The following is a 20,280-nucleotide window of genomic DNA, read 5'->3' on the forward strand; positions in this document are numbered from 1 at the left end:
CAGACATTGGCACTTTCATTTATGTCAGGGTTTAAAGACCTTTCACATTTATTATTGTTATTTTTTCCATCCACCAGCTGGACAGTCTGAGTACCAGTTTGAATTCAAGTTGTGCTGACTTGTCATGATTTTTAGCCCAACAAGGTCTGCCTGGATAGAAGCAACAATGAGGCACTGTGAAACCTGAAAACACCCAAGAAGACCTGCCCTAGCTGTTCAATGGAAAGAAAGCGCAGAGAGTGTGGCTTTATCTCCTATCACCTCACTTCAAGTGTGAGACATGAAGCAAAATCAGGTCAGAAGTGTCAGCAGGAAGGGGCATATAAAACATTTATTTGTGCAAAATTATACATTTACTCAGTAGTAGTAGAGAACTCGGTTCTCTCGTACATATTTTGAAACATTTTTGTACAGTCACATGCAAGTCTTAACCCTCATTATTTATCGCTTTGCTCTTCCATTTAAAAATGATGTAACATTTAAGATTTCATACCAATACTGGTATGGTATTTCTCACTTATTCCTTAACACAATCATATATCCTGTTTTAAGTTAATGTCACATCATGACAATTCAGGAATTATCTCAAGACCATGTCTGCCTGGAGCAAAATATGTAATGTCAAAGTGAGGAATTTTTTGTGAGCACTTCGGATTCAGTTTGGACAAGCATAAATGTTGCATTTATTTGAAAAGTAGAGTTGATGTGACATATTTAAAAGTTTGCATTTGTTTGTTATTTGAATAACCATGGCTTGCTTTTGCATGTGTGTAAATTAGCGCTTTCCAGACTATCCCTTGTGCTCTGAGTTTAACTCACCTCTGTTAAAATTATTTTGAAATTTTACTGTTGTCAGTAAAAATGACAGCATGACTTTTTGTATTATATTTAACTGTTCCAGAATAATTATGTCAGGAAACTCCTACATGAACCGAGGTGTTTGCTTATTTGTTTATGCGCAAAAAGATAAACTGGTACGTAACGTATTTTCATTACTATCATAATAACTTAAATTGTTTTGGGGTGTCCTTTGTGACACCGACTCGAGCAGTATGAGCATTAAAAGTTTGGCAACAGCCCCCCCGTGTGGACAGATAGACGATGTTTGGAGCAGTGACACAGCAGGAGGCGGAGGGGGGCGCACCGGATCCTTCATGAGGGAAGAGGCCAGGGACAGCCAGCCAGCCCCGGCTTCTCCTCTCTTCACTAATATTATTTTGTATTGAACGCCAGGGAGCCCGAGCAAGGGGCTGCTTTAGTATTCGTAGGATGTCACGTCATGAAGGTAAGAATACACTTCAAAACAGGAGAGTGAGCCTGACGGGCTGTGAAAAATAAAACACGTTGGCAAGGCACCGCTAGCTAGCGTTAGCTAGCCGAGAATGTCTTATTTTGCAACCCATCCTAGCTAACGTTGGCTAGTATTAGCAGGAAGGCTGCACTGTAATTTGTTGGGAACGCATTATGGCGACTACAAAATGTGAACAGTGACGATCTGTGCAGGTGATTTGTATGTGACAGTGAATGTACAACACTCACTGTAAGCTGTTAGCTGACCAAAACAACGCTTAAATATAAGCGGAAGAAGCTATTCAGCCTGGGCTAAGTGGGCTATTACGGCAGCGAGCTCGTAGCTAACTGTTGCCTGGTTATGTAGGTTAACGTTAACAAGCTAGGTGGGAAGGGGGAGTGCCGAGAAGGGGCATCATTGGAGAGCAGCGAGTCTCAGCTGCCGTTAGATTGTTAAGGCATCGTTAGCTAGTTTTAGCTTTCCTCCTGGTTAAAGTTGGCCTGTAAATTCCAGTTTTGCGAGCTAACATTTAGCAAACTAACATTCACCTCGTCCTTGCGGCCAACCTTGTTGGGCTTGAAGTTGGTTGCCATTGTCAAGTTGATGTCAGCTTCCATTACACGGACTCGCTTACTCTCACAGTCTTGTTTTAAGTTGAGTTAGCCACACCTGACTAGCATGTCTGCTAATATAGCTAACTCTAGTTGGTTTATTTGTTAAATGGTTAGGCATTAACGAAGGTTAGTCAGGCCTTGAGCGGCCCTTTATTTCCATGCCGGTGTTGTTGTAAACTTGACGTCCTGCGTTCACCAAGTTATTTAGTTGTGAGATGTAACAATGACGCGATTATGGATGTTACTGGCACCAAAGTTGCTGCTGCAGCTACTCGTCAGCCGCTTCTGAACAGGATCGGGTTGACACTGAGCTTTAACAGCTTGCTAGCTATGAATGGAGATATGAGTGAGTTTAGGCAGCCTGGTGACATACGATACATTGAGACTTCACGACTGTCCAAGTCAATCAAGAATTACCAGGACTTGGACATGTTTACTCAATGTGACACGTGCAGTTGCATCATGCTAGGGGAAGTTATTTCTTTAAATACCGAATGGTTCAGGCAATCCTATGGCTACCCTTGAAGAAGAGGTTTCTGCAAGGGGTGGACAGCATCAGGCACTTGATATACAAATCAATGGCCGCTCAAGAAATGGAAATACTGAGACATATTTAATGTGAAAATCTTGAGGGCCTGCATGAAGAAAGCAATGTTTAATGGGTGTTTTTAGGCTGCTAATTGTGATGCTCTGTTATTTGGGTGTTCTATTTGTGTGTTTTCCTCAGTAATACCTTATTATTGGTTTAAATGTCCCCAAAATTAGAATTCACACAGATCGAACCCGACTCTGTCACACAACCTCGGCAAATCATGGACAGCTAAGTGAAAAACAGAAAACGAATTGGGACATTTAAAGTTTGAGTCTTGAAGGAAAGTGGCAAACTCCATGGAATTTGCTGTTATCTTGCCGACAAGTTGTTGCTGATATTACACTATAAATAAACAAGAATGGACGTCTGTGAAGTGATCAGAGTAGATGCAAGAGATCCCGATCCGAACATTGCAAGTAATGCACAGCAAAAACCAACAGGACAAAAAAATGAGTCAGTTTGTTTGTTTGTTCGATGATTTGGTCAAAATAAACACAGGAAGCTGACATTTGATGACACACCGCATTTTTGAATCTGTTGTACCCAAGTCAGAACATATGCTCAGTGTATGAACCAGTGTAAGATAACCTCAAGATTTAACACTTCATTTCATCTCATCTCTTTTTCATGCCCTGTCCTATCTTTCCTCCCTCAGGCGTAAGCTGTGATGCATGTTTAAAAGGCAACTTCAGAGGTCGACGATACAAATGTTTAATCTGCTATGACTACGATCTGTGTGCATCGTGCTATGAGAGTGGTGCAACCACAACCAGACATACCACAGAGCATCCCATGCAGTGTATATTGACCCGAGTTGATTTTGGTAAGTAGAATCAATTTATCGCTCGATTTAATATTCATGAGGTTATGAGTCATCTGTCATTCAGTATCATCAGGAAGATATTCTCTGATACTCAGATAGTTCCTAGTGAGTATTGTGTAGTATTTTTGATCGAAGTACTCTCCACCGACCTTTAGCACTAACCTTTAGTTTTACAATAGCAAAAAAAAGAAAAAGATCTCAGTCACAAACTGAACAAAAAGACACAAACGGAGCTTTAAAGCAAGAAGATCTTGCTTTTCTTGCATGTCATAATAAAGCACTAGTACTGACAGTATTTGGCAACCTCCCTTCACTGGCTTTAATAAGCTCCTGCAAGTGAAACTGTTGTGTTATCTTTTCGCTGGTATTTGCTTTCAGACAGTAAGGCTGCTCCCGTAGGGCTCAGCAGTGATTGACTCTACCCAGGCAGCTTTTAGGAGTATAAGAGAGAATAATACTGGGTTTGTGGGCTTCGCTCTGTCTGAAAAGGTGCAGCAGTGGCGTGCACAACCAGGGATGGAAATGTATGTAATATACACACTTAACATTTCGTGACTTTTAGATTATGGTCAACTGTGCCTTTGGTGTGTTATCGACTGTGTTGAGTGTTGAGCAGCAGAGGAATTAGAATGTGGAGTATATACATTTTTCCATTGCTGCAGAATGTCGGCTTCATGACGCTACAACAATGCTATATCAGGCCAGAATGCCTGTATTGGTAAAAAGCTGAAAGTGGATCACAGACAACAAGGAATGTGTTTCGGTGTTTAAATAAATCTCAATGTGATGATCATGATTGTATTTTATTGTTACGTTGTTCTGTTCGCTGTCCCTGTATTAGGGTTGTTCTCCTCTTCATTTCCCCAAAAGTTGGCAGACAGCAAGTAAACTGACGTCAAGCCTCCGACCTTTAATAAAACGGGAGTGTTGATTGATATACTTAATTTAAAACTGCGCCAGGGCTTTTTAGGGTAAAAAAAACAGGATGTTAATCACAAGATAATCAGTCATCAAATTTTTTATTTACACTTGCAGTGATTAGAAGTAAATCAGTTACACTGCCTGCAAAGGACTCTTGTGTGAGATATGCTGTAATATTTGTGATTTTGCAGGTGTACAACCAAACAAAATCTTACATTAGGAATCAAGAGAGTTTCAAAATGACTCAGGAGCGTTCCTGTTGCCATAGTAACTCACTCATACCTGCATGTGCAGGGAGGAAAAGACGCTGCTGCTCTCATTTGTCTGTCTGTATTCTGTCACGTTTGTTTTTTGATAAGTCTTATTTCTCCGTGGATACTGACGTAGGGCGTGAGAGTGGGCAGCCCTTTTTGGCAGGGCGCTGGTTGGGTGACTGCTAACTCGTTACTAGATAAACAAGCGACTAGCAGTCCAACTACAGTCTAACAACTTGTAACATTAATACTCCACTGCAGGTTCATGCTTCAGTTGCTGCTTTGTGTTTTCTTGATAAAGTTAACTTAAAAATTGCAGTAATCTTCTACAGGACACTGTCCTCTTTGTGGTCACTGGGTGAGTGAGTGGAAAAGTTTAAAAGGGCCTGCATAGCATCTACAGTTGAATCTTCTCCTTTGTTATTTGTGCAATAATCTCTCCACTTTCTGGTTCTATGACCAGGTCTCTGGTCAGATACTAGGATTAAGTACCTACAGTAGACTAGTTGTATCTTGTGTACAATACAAATTGAGTTCATTTGGGTCAGTTTGTTTAATTTTCATCACCATTTATTGCAGTATATCATTAGCTGTTTCCCCCTCTAATTCTCATCTTTAAACTCCTTTCCATCCTCCCTGATTATATTTGCATCAGCTCCTGCACAGCGGGACATCCTGAGGCTCAAGCTCACACTTTGACCAGCTGCTCTAGAGTCAGCGGGTCAGGGGAGACCAAAACAGAGCAAGTATAGATGTGAAACTAAATGAAGGGCATTGTGGTTCCACTCCTGGTGGGTGTGTGAGAGGTCTTATTAGCTAAGATGTTCACAACAACTTTATATGGTGATGCCAATGTTGCGCTTGTAGTCCGGGAACACTTTTCGTTCACTAGTTTAAGTTTTCCAGATGAGTTTAAACATGATATTTATGGTTCGTTTAAACTTAGCAAAGGAAATTTACCTTAAGCTTTGTGCATTTCCTTCAATGGATTCATGGCAGACTTCATACAGAACTGTGATTCTGACACAGATGATAACATTGGGACGTGATAGAGATGGAACACCTTAGAAGGACCCGCAATTGACATTGACTTTCATGTCATCCACTTCTTCCAGACCTGTATTACGGTGGCGAGGCCTTCTCAGTGGAGCAGCCCCAGGCCTTCACTTGTCCCTACTGTGGCAGGATGGGCTACACAGAGATTTCCCTGCAGGAGCACGTGGCTGCAGAGCATACAGAGACTTCCACAGAAGTGGTAGGTTTGACACGCCGCCATCCACGAAAACTTTCACAGGATGTTTGCCCATGTCTGAGTATCAAATTAGTCAGAATATCCTGGAGTTCAGAATGAATTAATGCAGGGTTTGAAAGTGTTGTGTAGTACCACAGATGGACCGTGGTGCCTGACATTGTCACTGTCCAGCCCCGTTCTTGATGTCAGCTCCTGAATCTGTGGAGAAAAACTCAAAAGCCAGTGATGGCAGGTAGACTGTGGGGCACTATTTATAAATGGTCACTGTTTCTCTTTGGATGGCTAGAAAGAACACATTGCTTTGAACTGCTGAATTTACTGAGACATACTTATCATAACAATGCAGCTATTGTGTTACATTTTTACAAAAACATTTATTTTTAGCTTTGTGGTTTCTAGTGTTGCACATCATATTTTATCTTTGTCTTGATGTCGTCATCGTTTGAAATGTTAAATTCAAATGCAACTTCACAGATTGGAGTATTAAACTCAAAGCATTCTGCAGTTGGGAGACGGTAAAGGGACAAATCCTTATAAATGTTTGTCATTTAGTGGCTGGGAAGACGAAATCAATTCAGCGTGTTTTCACCCGCACAGTCCAACACCCAAAAATCTTTTTTTTTTTTTTCCCTTCAAAATATTTCAGATTGCGGGATCGTCTATAAAAATCATTTTGCAATGTAACTCCACACAATTACCGATAAACAAAAATACTAAAATTCATTTAAAACAAAGCGACACGAGAAAAGCTGAGCCAGTTTCCCTTGTCGTGTCTGCTCCCGTGGGTGCCCGCATGTGTGGTCGCTTTCTTTCCATCACACCTCTTCTTGCTCTTTATTGGCCTTTCTTCCATAAATTGGTTAGATGATCTTTAATTCTTTTTTTAATAATTTAATGAATTTCCATTCTCTCAAAATCCATTCTGCCTCCTCGTCAGCTGATGTGTATACACTAATTGAGATCATCAGATAAGTGCTGACTGTGATGGGGCGGGGGGTTTACTGGCAATACTTTGGAGGTTGGTCTGGGTGTTAGTAATGATGTCATCAATGATGTAAGTCTGAGTTTATGACTCTTGTTAGCAACTGAGCTGCAGCGAGAGCAGGCATCAGGCTCTACATGGAAATTATAATAGAGGTGATTATTTCTGCGAGCCTCCCGGTAACAGCACCTCACTGTTACCCTCACACCCTTGGTTTGACTAAATTAACACTGCAAGTTCATTCTTACATTCATCAATTTTGAATTCAAGAACCAATCAAATCCAGATGCTTTTTTTTTGTTTTTTGTTTTTGTAATGTCACATTTGGGCACTCAGTTGACATGGACACACAATAATTTTGAATTGCGTCTACTTAACCTACCATCACCCGCACCAAAATCTCTGATAGTAATCAGATCACTGCATCCTGGTCTCAGTGGTTATTTGCCCTCTGATTGATTTCACAACAGTGCAGCTCATCTGTGGGGCAGATGAAGAAATGTTCTCACTAACCTCTTATTGGCAGCTTCCCCCCAGCAACCGTAGAAAAAATATCCCAAATCATCAAGGCTCCAGTACCTTTGAATGAATGAGTGGGTGATGTCACTGGGTGAAAGTGATGAACAGTATGAACATTGACGAAAATGCTCTTTTGAAATAATGAAATATTTTATTATAAATTCATTCCTACTGCCCCTGGGTTGTTGTTCTTAATTGGTAAATATTACTTATTTTCCTGACTATAGCGTCACGTCTCAGAGGTTTGATGTTGACTAGCGTGAAGATCAGCTGGCGAATGTTGAATGTCCAGCGAAGTGTGCTGATATTGACCTTCATCTCCTTCCCTCACAGATCTGCCCCATATGTGCAGCACTGCCAGGTGGCGACCCGAATCATGTGACGGATGACTTTGCTGCTCATCTCACACTTGAACACAGAGCTCCCAGAGACTTGATATCCTTTTCAGATTAGTAGTTTGACCTCTGCGAATACCAGCAGGAGCTGGTTGGAACACGTTTAGCGCCAGTCAGACAGCATGGGTAGAAGAGCTGAGGGAGATTTCTGTGTGAAGTGATTCAGATGTTTGCGCCTCCTGAAGGTAGAGACAACCAGGCAGCAGCCGACAGGCTCTCGAACACGATGAGCTGGTGAAGACATGGTTGACGGCAGAAAGAGAGACTTTGTAGCGTTGTTGGAGCAGTTTTAGTTTGTTTTGGTTTTTTTTTTCAATCTAATGTTGCGTAATAGCCATGCCATCTGATTAAGACATAAGGGTAACATCAGATTAGTTAATTTCATTATATTGGGCTTCCCCGCAGATGCATGCAGTCATTGGCGTTGAACACCACATCAATTTAGTGGCGAGTGTTGGCTTGTGAGCATCCGCTCTTCAACCAGCTGAATGATTCCCTGAGAGCTCGACTGCAGTCTGACTGGCTGTTCATGAAGCACTCTGAATTAAGTGCCGTGGAGAAAACAACCATGGCCAGATGTAGTAGGAGATGGAACAAGTGCATTTCATGCTCGGCATCACATACTGTACAAGAATAGCTGGTGAGCGTAGCCGGCGTGTTCATCGTGATATGAAAGGACCAAACAGTCCTGTTAGACAATGGTACAGAGGCAGAGACGCACGTTGAAGTATTGCCCTGCTGGGATACATACAGTTGTTTGAGTCTTGATTTTGGGTTCAAGACTCAAACAACTGTATGTATCCCAGAAGGTGCGTTTAGTTTCACAGCCTACCAGTCACATAACAGTGTGTGTGTATTTACATGCCTTCATCTTTCTTTTGTTCATCAAGTACCTGCTGAAGTGGTAGGATCGTCTGATAATCTTGTGTGCCAGTTTAAAAAACAACAACAACACACACACAGTCTGAAACATCTTTGCCAGTGGATGCACCTCTGTCAGACCTTTCCCTTAACAGCAAGCTTCACGACGAGTCCAGTGGCGTGCGGCATGTGAGGAGGATGTTTCACCCTGGGCGCGGGCTTGGAGGTCCTCGTGCCCGTAGGTCTAACATGCACTTCACCAGCAGCACCACCGGGGGGCTCTCAACTAGTCAGAGCTCCTCACAGAGCTCCAACTACAGCAGAGAGGCGATGGACCCTATAGCAGGTCAGTCTCAGTACACAAGAGACCACGGCTATGATGAAGCTGTGCAGAAAATAAAGGAAGAGAAGAAGCTTTGCAGCCTGATGAAAACTCTTATTAGTACAATCAGGCAGTAAACGTTTGGTATATTTTTTAAGGTAATATTTAGTATCACACGGCCACGACTCAATTAGATCTGATCTTTTTCACGTTTGTTGTCCTCATAGAAATCTGGCATTTCAGGCTTGAGTCCCCAGATACTGATATCAAAGTCATGCGTGGGCAGTGTTGTTGCTGTGGCAATTCTGTTCATCTTGTTCCCAGTTCCAAGCTGGTTCTGCATTGTTATTTACTACACCAGCTCCAGCTGTGCTATAATGAGGGTCCAGATCACCCACCACTGCTTCCTCCTCCCTCTAATGACCTTTTACACCTACAGGGATGTTGGTCCAACTGGTCCGATTTTTGCCTAACAAGCCACTGCTGAGGCTCTGTCACTGACTTGTTAGTCAAAGTCTGAGCTTCAGTCCTGCTGTTTTCCAGTTCTGGCTTTGGTTTTTTTAGTGGTACAGAGCAATAAACAACAGTTTCAATCAGTGTTTTCATGAAACTACACCAAACTGGTGCACTGCTTTCCTGAATGGCTGAAAGTAACAGGGATGCTTTATTGATGGTGTGAAGATGGTGCTGATTCTGAGTTAACATCCACGAGACATCTGCAGCAGGTTGTGACATCACATCCTTGGCTTTATCTTCCAGAACTTTTGTCCCAGTTGTCAGGCGTGCGGCGTTCAGCGGGCGGCCAGCTCAGCTCGGGTCCCTCTGCCTCGCAGCTCCAGCAGCTTCAGATGCAACTTCAGTTGGAGCGACAGCAGGCTCAGGCGGCACGGCAGCAGCTGGAGACGGCCCGTAATGCAACGCGGGGCGGCGGTCGCGCCAACGCAATCCTCAATACCAATTCAGCTGCCGCAAACCCCAACCCTAACACCAACCACAATACCAACCCCAGTCCCAACCCGGGTCCATCTGAGCCAAACACACAGCACAATGCACATAGCTCCCAGTTTCTACTCAGCAGGTTTGACCTTTTTTTTTTTCTCATCCATTTTCATAATGTTTGTCAAGATTTTTGGAAATGTTTATGCATGTTCTGATGAATCTGAAGCCAGCTGCTAGCTAGCAGAACAACTGCAAAGAGTTAATCAGCAGGTTCTGTCGGTGTGATGGTCAACGTCACCTGGCCAACAATAATCTGGCACGCAATCCTCCATGTGATCCCACTTGAGGTTCAGTGCCACAAGTGCTCACAGGTAGACACCGAAACCTTTGGACTCAGCCAGGCCAATAGTTCGCCCCCCAGTTCTAGTTTCATGTTAAGCTAAGTTGTAGCTTTATATTGCTGCTGCAAGTAGGAGTTGCACACTCACGACAAAACATCTGTGAATGACAAAAGTCATTTCTGCTGATGGCAACAAACTGCATGTCAAAATTAGATTTTCCCCTGCAGGGATCGCAGTTCCTGGCAAAGATGTTGTCCTTTTTATTTAAGCAGTGTAACTGTACAGTTACCTGTGTCCCAAAGCTGTGCGCTGTCATATTTAGGGTACTCTGACATTAACAAACTAAAATAAAAACACACACATAAAATAAAGTATGCATGTGTTCTGTCACATACACGCATTTAATTGGATATGATGATTTTAAGGCTTGGAGTTAATCACAAGTCAGGGTGTTTAAATTTTATAATCCCTTAAGTTCCTGGCCAGCCTGCTGAAAAGCTCCCCTAAAAAACTGCCAACCATCCTTCCTCTCCTCAGCTTGTCCTCACTGTTGATCCGCTGTTCTCCTGCAGGCTGAGCGAACCGCGGCTCTCTGAGGCAGAACGTCAGGTGTGCGAGGCCCAGTGGGCCGACCGGAGCCTTTTTGTGACAGAGCTGCTGCTGTCCACACTGCTGCCCGACGAGGACGCCTCGGCCTCCTCCTCAGAAGATGAGGACGACTGTCACAACTTGTTGCGGAATTTCGCTGACTTCGAGGCTATGGGCTGTGTTGAGGTCATGACCTTGGACGTGGCACTGGAGAACCTCAATCTCAAGGAGACGACCCCGGCTACTAAGACGACGAAAACCACGACTAAAACAGCACCAACGAAGAAAGAGCCCCCGGCACCGTCCCTTTGATGACATAGCCACTCCCTCCCCTCAGAGCACCATTGTAACTGGCTGGCTGTCGCGTCAGTCCAACTGGCAATGGATGACAAAAAAGACTGCAGTTCTTTTTGGCTTTGTTTTATTCTTTTTTTTTTTCTCAGTGATTGTCATTTCAGCTCTGTCGCTCCCCACTCAAACCCCCGTGTTCATTACGTTGTGTACATTGAATAAAAATAGTGAGACGAGAGAATGTGAAAAGCAAGCAAGCGTTGTGGGTGCGTGAGAGAAAGAAAAATAACTATATAAATATATTATAGAAAAAAAATCTATATGAAAGTTGATAATCAATTCCACATAACTCGTGTTTCCTCTAGCAGATGAGCAAAAGCGTAGTTAGCTGTTTTAAGAGTCAAACACACATCACACACACACTCACCCAGGGAGAGGAGGCAGACAGGAACCTCTTTGGTTAAAAAAAAAAAAACGCTGCTGTGTATTTATAGTTATTAATTAAAGAAGTGCTTGGATGGTTTACCACAACTTAAGCATGAACTTAAAAACACCATGTGCCCATTTTTAACTGCACAGTCACCAGACGGGGAGGTTTTTCTTCTTTTAAACACCTGAGCAACTGTAAACTAAACGGTGCTGACTGTCTCATCGATGGCAACTCTGCACCACACACACTCACACACACACACACACACACACAGACTGAAGGCTGCATTCGGTTAATTCATGTCCAGTCTCAACCTTCCCCCTCCCCTTTGTGTGACATCACCTGTTTTTGGGTCATGTGACCTTGCTTTATATCGACTGTGGGCACTTTGGTTTTGAATTGCATATCCGGTGTCCATTTGTGTACACTACAGATGCTCCACATCAAAGCGATTCACAACTCGGAGGTAAACAATCTCTTCAGTGTGACCATTATTTTTGGGTTTTTAATGACCCAGAAGAAACACAACCCTGCTGTCAGATGGTTGTTGTCTTTTTTCTTTTTCCCTCTGATTTTTCTTTTATTTTTGGAAGAACCAGATGCTACATTCTCAAGTTTCCCATGATCAGAAACGAATCCTCTCTCCATTACTCATGAATGCAAAGATTACTCATCATGTGACTTGAAGGAGAGAAAGAATCCTGTATGCTCTTTCCATTAATTTCTCTCGGTCAAAAAAAAGGAAAAAAAAAAAAAAGATCTTTGTATGCCTCCACTGCTACCTGAGGAAATGCAATGTATGTTTTGGCTTGGTGAACAAGTCAAATTACAGGGTAAACCTTTCAGTTCGGAGGACAATAAAATGTTTTGGATGGAAATGAACTAACCCAATCCCACTCTCTGCTTGGTGTTTTTTATTCTCTCTGTCGGCTTTCTGGGGAACATTCAGTATCTGGCAGGTTGGGTCACATTCACGTCAGATAAATGTGGCATTAGCTGTTGAATGCAGTAGGACGGCCATCCAGGATCAAATTGAAATTGTTTTAATCAGCCCAAATGTTTTAAGTTGCTACAGTGTTTCACGTAAAGCTGAAGCCAGAACCACCTGATATTAAACCGCGCACAAGAAATCCAACACGCCTCTTTTTACTTTATTTTTGTGTTATTTTTATGTGTTGCAAATTAAATTTTTGACTTGGAAATGTGAGTTCCTGACCAGTCCGTCTCTACAAATATTTTACTGCAAGATTGTTTTTTTTTCCCCAATAGCCTCCAAATCATGTGACCCAGGCAGGGTAAGACACATTTCCCTGATATTTTGCATGAAAATTGAACTGCAAAACAAAATCATGTGACCTCAAGGACTCCACAGCAGTGCCAGCTCGATCTGAACTGTAACAGACACCTCTTTAAAAAAAAAAACATTTCTGCATATTTTAGTGTAAAAACATTTTTCCATATCCTTCCAAAATAATTTTCTTTTCTCATTGGCGTCAAGGTCATGTGACTTAAGGATTCCGAATCACAACCAGATGTTCTCGCTACACTACATCGATACATGCATCTTGTTTTTATTACTATAATGTTTAGCTGATATCTTTGTTTTACTGTTATCACTGTTCGACTCACAGGATTAATAATCAAATACACTGACTGCTGAAAGAGTTCTGGCTGCTGTCGTCGATCCTGCTGCCCGTATTTTGGCTTCCAAAAAACATCTGGAGGAGGGGAAAAACGCGAAATCCTCAACTTTAGTTCAAACTTGCATCAGCTGAAACTAATCTGAGGTTATGAGCAGTCAAGGGAATGACAATGTGGAAATCTCTTGTAATTTTAATAGTGATAAAGCCTACACATCCAGCTGGTGAGAGGTGGACCTCCATGCTGTTTCCTGGTCTGCAGGATCCACTCTCCCCTCAGCTGGCTGTCTGTCTCCATTAGGTGGGACGTCAAGGTCACATGTACAGAAATCATGTGTCATACATGCGGACGCCCGTGTTCCCGATTCTCTGCAGACCTCTGACTGTGGGGAGTCAATGGTTTCCACTTCATGTTGGTTACTGATTCAACCAACAAGAAATGGAAACCATTATCCAGTGAAGTGGGAACTGTGTCAAACCAGCATTTTTCAGCGTTACTGTAGAGACTTTTTAAATTAAAGCCAGTACAGGCAGCCACTGTGCTGGGAACTCTTCTAGCGACCGGTGCCCAGTCACTGAATTATTATCTGAGCTCAAACAGCAGCAGCCTGCTCAGATTTAGAGATTCTTCAGGGGTTGGTTGCTACGGGGAACCAAATGCATGTAAACTGAGCAGAAGCTGACATTAAAAAGATGAGAGAAAACCATTAAATTAAAAAAAGGAGTTTCCGGTTTAATTCAGTCATAATTAGTCCACCTCACACACACACCAGTTTGAAATAAGACACACAACTCAGTGAAATGTAGGTATTCTTTGTAATTTTAATTCCCATAATTTAGTTTAAATGCAGACATTTTTTTTCCACTAAAATCTTAAATAAAACATTACAGTACGATATATGCAAATCAGAAGAGCTTTTAAGATTTTTGTAGAAGCAGGCTACAGTTTTCTTTTGATTTTTTTTTTTTTTTAAATTCATCTATTTATTTATTTATTCCTACGTTTGAAGGACCGGACACTTAAATAGCAGTTAACAGTAAAAAGACAACATAGAGCTGCAAAGCCTGCAGGCCAGCCAAGGAGCACATTCTATCACTAAACAGACCAGAGAACTAGAGACGGCACATCACATCCAGATGAAGGTCTGAACTGATGCCCCTCCGCCTCTGTGAGACGGTGGCTGTACCACACGCACACAGCCACACACGCACGCACACACACAGCAGAGGGCGCTATTACACCGGGGCAGGTGGAGCTACATGACTACAGAGTAAATGTAGTTGCACCCTCACAAGAAACAGCTTGTATTGCACATTCAGGGAGAAGAAAATGGCACATTCCGTTTCTCTAGCGTCTCTACGAAAACCTTATGAAACAGTTAATAGAAGCGTAATAACTCCCTCAGTGGCATTACACCGCTACTGGTCAGCTAAAAAGCACTGGTCTAAACTGCTGCATCTCTCTATGGGGAGGGGCAAGTGTTCGACCACGCCCACTAGTGGCAATAAAGACACATCTCCAGAGTTGCTGGAATTATCTGGAATAATGTGCATCGGTTACTTTAAGTAGCAAATGATTCCGATCATATAAATACACAAGATTCGGCTCATGTCATGCAGATTTTTTTAAATCCGTTTTTTTATTCGTTTCTGACAGGAACATATTCCTGTTATGCCACCTATTTATACTTTGGTATGTCCACTGTGATTTAAGGGGATGTCATATTTGTCTGTGCAAAAATCCACATTTAAAAAAATATATGTATACTAGAATTCAAATACAGATTTGATTTATAGTCAAATTATTGTTTTAATCAAACTGCTACTAATACCAAAGGTACTTCTACCTAGAGGGTACATAAGAGGCGATTAACGTTTAGCCAATAGATCATCAGAGGAGAGTTTTTACTGTCACTAGAGGGCGACTGTCACTTCCACTCCCCATCTTGAGCAGTGCATCCCTTTTGGCCTATCAGGGCTGAGAATGCATGTAAAAACAAAAATGGTGGCATGAGTTACAGAAGGGGGCTGCAGAGGCTGGTGGTGCACTACAAACTGGTGATGTCACATTTGCTGGTTGGCAAAGGTCCATTTACCAATGGAACCCCAAATCTCACGAATGAATGTTCCCCCCCCCCCCAAAACATTACTAAATCAAAAGGATGAGATATTCATCGTAAAATATTTGACAAACGAATGTTTTGAACTTCTAGCAAAGACTCATGGGAGTTGTAGTTGTTTTAATAGCTACACGAGGACGACGGACAAGTCGCACTGTTCAAGCAATCACGAGGAGACTTGTCAAAGAAGTTAACCACGAAATCTTTCCTCAGACCAATGAAAAGCTGAAATTATAAGCATTTCAAACACATTTGCTATGTCGCGCTCGGTCTGGTGACCTGTAGCTCTTGTTATTGCTCTTTAAGTGACATCAGTTTCTTACATTACGACACTCAATGTAATAAAAACAATAAATGCAAATTAGTCAGCTGGCACTTCTTATGTGAAATAAACTGTTACTTAATCGCTTCTCATTGAAATGTTTCATCCGATTTGTGACGCGCAACCCGTCAGCGTGTCTGCCAGGCTTAGACGCCCCCACCCTGCTCTGTGCAGCCCTCCGTGTAACCCACAGCAGATGAAAATGTATGAGCTTCAAGAGTGATTACCTGCCAAGACAAGGAAACGAATGTCCTCACAGTCCAGTCATTAAGTTTTATCACCTACAGAGATTTTGCTTCTAGATTTCATCATCGGTGAGCGGTGACCTAGTTTTAGCAGGACGCGGCCCTGCTCCCACAGCTCACCGTTAAAGCAGTAGGGAAACAAAATTACAAAGTGTTTTCATCTAAAAATTCAAAAAAATAAAAATGGAACTTCTTAAAAATTCTGATCTATTGGCAACCGACACGGCAATCTACATGTTAGAGGGACACAGTGGAGGCGTGGAGGGACTGAGTCGAGACCCCCCCACTATACCCCAGTGTGTCCTCTAAAGTGTCTGGAAGCTCACCCAGGTTAAAACTCAGATATGGTAGAAAAATATATAGTCTTGATGAAATTTCTCTGGTTATTCTCTTCATTAGTGAATTGCACTCATACACATGTAGTCTGGAACTCTTTGTAGCAGTGTAAAGTGACGGGGATCGTGATTAGCACTACTACCATGACACAAGTCAGCACTCGCACTTTCGCTTGTCTTCTCTCACTCTCTCTCTAGACACTTCAGGTTTTTTTTTTATTTTCTAAAACCTTTACTTGCACTTAAAATTTGGGGGTTAATAGTTTCTCTTTCATTGGCATCATTAGGCAACTTTTTTTTTTGAGATACTCTACAATATGGTTACAATGTAAACACCACAGTACTTAATTATTTACTGTATCTGCACAAAATAAAACACAATGTTACAAGGCAAGTGGCTACTTAAGCATAGATTTTTGTTCATGAGAAGAAGAAAAAAAGGAAACACCACAAGAACCAAAAAAAAAGGGGAAAAAAAAGAACTTGCAACACCTGGCATTGTTAAAATAAAAAAGGTTTTAGACTTTGTTCTTCTCGAGGTCAAATGACCTTGTTAAAAAGCTGGTGATGATCAGTACTACTTTGCCCCCCCCCCCGTCCCCCTCATACCATCTCATTCATACATAATGATCTTAAGTTTTTATATTCAGTCTGACCCTCAGCTTGACCCCAACATAGGTGATCAATGGACTCAGCCCACGTTAGAGAGCTACACATGTGGCTGGGGTGGGGTGGGGGTGGGGGTGGGGTGTTGCATCCCCTCACCTCTGCATAACTGATGAGATATAATACAGGATTTTTTTTTGATATAACATGATAGCTGCTGTTTGATATGGCGATGAGGCTTAGTGAGACTTAGTCACACGAGAGCTATGAGGCAGGCAGGGCGACCCGACCTGAGCGTGGACAGTAAAACTCATTGGCAGGCGAGCCTCTGATAACAGGAAGGGACTCCAGTGGTTTCAGCTCCATGTATGAAAACAAAGGCAAACTGATGGAAGATGTGTGAAGAGGCCGTATTAATGCTCGGTAGATTTCTCATTTTTCTGTGTCCGTCAGCTGAATTATGCAAAGCTGATTTTTAACAAGGGTTGCAGGATGGGCCGAGGTGGAAGAGCCCATGACATTTCGGGGGGGCGGTTAACACGGACCTTGGCGAAAATCTGGGTTTCCGAGTGCACTTCTATATTAAAGTTGGCAGGCTGATATGGCGACACGATTGCAGTTTTACTTTGGCATGGTGCTTCTCTTCAAAAAAAGACACCTTTTTTGACGATTGCCCCCTACCCCCCCCAAAAAAACCCACCCCTCAACAAGGAGGGGACTGATGCATTCAAATTAGAGGGACCAGCACGATGAAGTATTATTTGTTTACATCCAATTGAAATGCTATTTCTCAGACAAAACGGCAGCTTGTTAGTGTTAATGTGATCATCTGAGCCTCCCGGATGAAACATGACATCATGACAAGGTGCAGAGCCCCCTTTTAGCGACATTTAAAATAAAAAAAAAAAACATCATATCCTCCCACCCCCCAAAACTCTTTAAGGACAGTATTTACAATACAAATTACAGTATAATACATCATTTTAAAAATATGAGATCCATACAAACATACAAGAGCTCTGGACAAATATCAACTCTTTAGCAAATCAGGTTTTTATGGTATCAGGTGAAAACTAAAAAAAAAAAAAAAAAAAAAAAAAAAGCAGAGTGACAGTCCCACCACCACCACCACCATCATTACCCCACCCTCCCTCCACCACCCCTCCTCTTCCTCTCTGGGGCATCCTTCCTCCCACTGGCCCCAGTTGTACCTGGCTAAAAGTGAGATGATGGACGGGTTGGTTGACCACACGCACATTTTTTTTTTCCTTGGTTCTTTTTGTTTGTTAGTTTGTTTCCAAAGCAAGCCGCAATACAACAACTCCCACGAAATCCAATACGATAATATGTACATTATTTGTCTGTCATTTGAGGAATTATAAGCACTTAACCAACAGTGCTAACTGGCAGAATATAGTTGTAGCATAGCATGTTCGTTGGCTCACCTGTGCTGGTATTTTTTTTAAGTTGTGTGCTGTTTTAACTCTTTAAAATTCATCTTTAAAAAAGAAAATAAAAATAAAAGGACTGCCACTGTCTCCCCGGTAGCCAGGATCTTCCTCTTTTTTTTTTTTTTTTTCAAACAGCAGATTGAAAAGTACAGTGAATACGTTCTTATGCAACCCAAAAGTAGAGTAAGTAGGTAAGTAAAAACCGATCAAATGAGTGGTAGAGCGAGTGAACCAACCCTCCTCACATCCAGAGTACAACCAGTCCATCTGGAGAGCTCTGCAGCAGCTACCTCCCCCGTCACTCTTGCCCTTCTTTTCTCTCCATCACCTTCTCCTTCACCTGCACCCCGTCCCCTTAAACACCCAAGCTATGATTTTCATCCCTCTCTCTCTCTCTCTCTCTCTCTCCTTCTCTCTGACTCTTTTCTCCTCCAGTTGTGGGCCCTCACACGTAGGGCAGGACGCCGTAGACGAACAGGGCCATGACGGCAGCACTGAACAGGCCAGCCACGGGTACGGTGACAAACCAGGCCAGGAAGATGTTCCTGAAGAGGCGCCAGTCCACTCCTTTCCTGGACCGGATCCATCCCACGGCTACAACTGAGCCCACCTGAGGCGGACGCCGGGAAGGACGAGAAGGAAACGATCAGTCGCAGAACAGAACAGATACAAGTCAAAGACATTCTGAAGAGCTGCTGGTTGGGCTCAGTTTGTTTTGTTGACTTGTTACATTTGTTTCGTATTGACAGCTCTGCCAGCAGAGTGATTGCCAATGGGACTATAGGTTTTTTTAAAGTTCTAAACCTGACCACAACCTGCAGCTCCTCCACATCACCTCTGTGCACACCGAGTTAGTCTGAGCAAGCTGATTAAAAGGTGTTGCTACCCAACTAAACGTGTGAGCGTGGATGTCTAAAACCAGCAGTTATGCTGCATTAAGCATCAGTGTTAAAACTTACTGTTTATGCTATTTTTTTCCCTCATCATTCCACAATACACACTCATGACTCACCTTTACTTGAGAAGTGATAATGAATAAGAAACCACGTCATCACATTTCTGTAACTTAGGTATGTTTGAGTTGCAGTCCCGCAGGTCACGTGACCAGCATGTGCAGTGACTGGTTTCTGCATGCTGGTAGGCAGCACGGAAAAAAACAAAGGAAACTAAATCTGGAAGGTCAGGTCAAAATGTTTATTGTCAGTAAGATTAAAAAAAAAAAAGAAAAAAAAAGATTGAAGCGATGAGAATATTTTAGTCTCCATGTCGATACTAGATTCATGTTACAAGTCGAAAAATATATTCACTTAATGACCAAGATGGGAGTTTACAGATATTTGCTGTACTTCAGGCCCACAGCGAGTCATTTCTGACCTCAGTGTTGGGCCTGCTGAGATATTTCAAGAACCAGTCGCTGTACATAACCACACTGAAAGCTGGCCATCAATTCACTAGAACCTCTACAGCCACCTGGGAGATGTTGACAGATGTTGTTGGCTTCTTTCTGCAAATAACAGATTTTATTTTTGCATCTTTTAGATTTGTGTTTTCTTTTGTTGTTGCTGTTGTAATAAAAGATGTCTTTAAACGCAGTCTGATCAGTCCTAGTGTATATTCAAATTACTTTTTTTTTTTTTTTAGGCCAACAACTTCTGAGCGTCCTCCCAGACACAATCATCGAATCAATCAAATCATCACCACGATTATATGCATCTAAACATCAGTAGATTTTAGCATCTTGCAGCTGATTATAGTTTTTAGATAAGGAGGGTATTTGGAGGTGAGAGAGGAAAGTAATGGATGATTGGCGATATTGATGTTTTGACGACTTAATAATCAGATATGAAAAACCAGTTTTGATCGTTTGTGCAGTTTCTCTCGAGCGGATTGCTTGAAGGTTTTATCTAAATCTGGAAAATCTACTTGACGAGTAGTGGTTTGCTGTTGTTGAGAAGATACACGTCAGTCTCAGTGCGCAGTTTAGTAGAGTTCGTGAGCTTTCAGGATCACAGGTTTGACCAAGTTTCCCTGTTGCCTACACAAAATGTTTGATAAGTTATTTAAACGTTGTGTGATATTCTGCTTTCTGAATTCAACACATCTACAGCTGCACTCTTACTGAGAGTTCCTCCGCTGCAACTCTTCG

The 20,280-nt window shown here is 42.3% G+C and overlaps 2 protein-coding genes across 7 annotated transcripts in view; one reads left to right on the forward strand and one right to left on the reverse strand.

Annotated features, from left to right (window-relative positions):
• The first annotated feature begins 1,121 nt into the window (after nt 1-1,121).
• On the forward strand, nt 1,122-12,622 carry LOC147260184 (E3 ubiquitin-protein ligase KCMF1-like). Its single transcript, XM_086206637.1, has 7 exons — nt 1,122-1,285; nt 3,153-3,320; nt 5,611-5,750; nt 7,582-7,683; nt 8,670-8,850; nt 9,586-9,904; nt 10,679-12,622. Exons 1-7 carry the CDS (start codon nt 1,270-1,272, stop codon nt 11,004-11,006), a joined length of 1,254 nt encoding a protein of 417 aa, XP_086062763.1. The 5' UTR covers nt 1,122-1,269; the 3' UTR covers nt 11,007-12,622.
• A 1,235-nt stretch (nt 12,623-13,857) lies between these two features.
• slc20a2 (solute carrier family 20 member 2) overlaps nt 13,858-20,280 on the reverse strand; it is a 49,837-nt gene continuing 43,414 nt past the window's right edge. For all 6 annotated transcript variants that reach the window (XM_086206643.1, XM_086206638.1, XM_086206641.1 and 3 more), the window contains exon 11: nt 13,858-18,744. In XM_086206643.1, coding sequence (XP_086062769.1) covers nt 18,580-18,744 — 165 coding nt within the window. In that variant the 3' untranslated portion in view covers nt 13,858-18,579. The remainder of the gene's footprint in view (nt 18,745-20,280) is intronic.

Source organism: Aulostomus chinensis, chromosome 6 (genome assembly GCF_037954235.1).
Source record: "Aulostomus chinensis isolate RoL2024-O1b breed Wild chromosome 6, RoL_Achi_v1.0, whole genome shotgun sequence".
Lineage (NCBI taxonomy): Eukaryota > Metazoa > Chordata > Actinopteri > Syngnathiformes > Aulostomidae > Aulostomus > Aulostomus chinensis.

What these genes read in the sequence shown, in the direction of transcription:
- LOC147260184 (XM_086206637.1), top strand. An exon ending in ACAGAGCTCCCAGAGACTTG is followed by an intron (nt 7,684 to 8,669) that starts ATATCCTTTTCA and finishes AGCAAGCTTCAC; the next exon opens with GACGAGTCCAGTGGCGTGCG. An exon ending in TCCCAGTTTCTACTCAGCAG is followed by an intron (nt 9,905 to 10,678) that starts GTTTGACCTTTT and finishes GTTCTCCTGCAG; the next exon opens with GCTGAGCGAACCGCGGCTCT.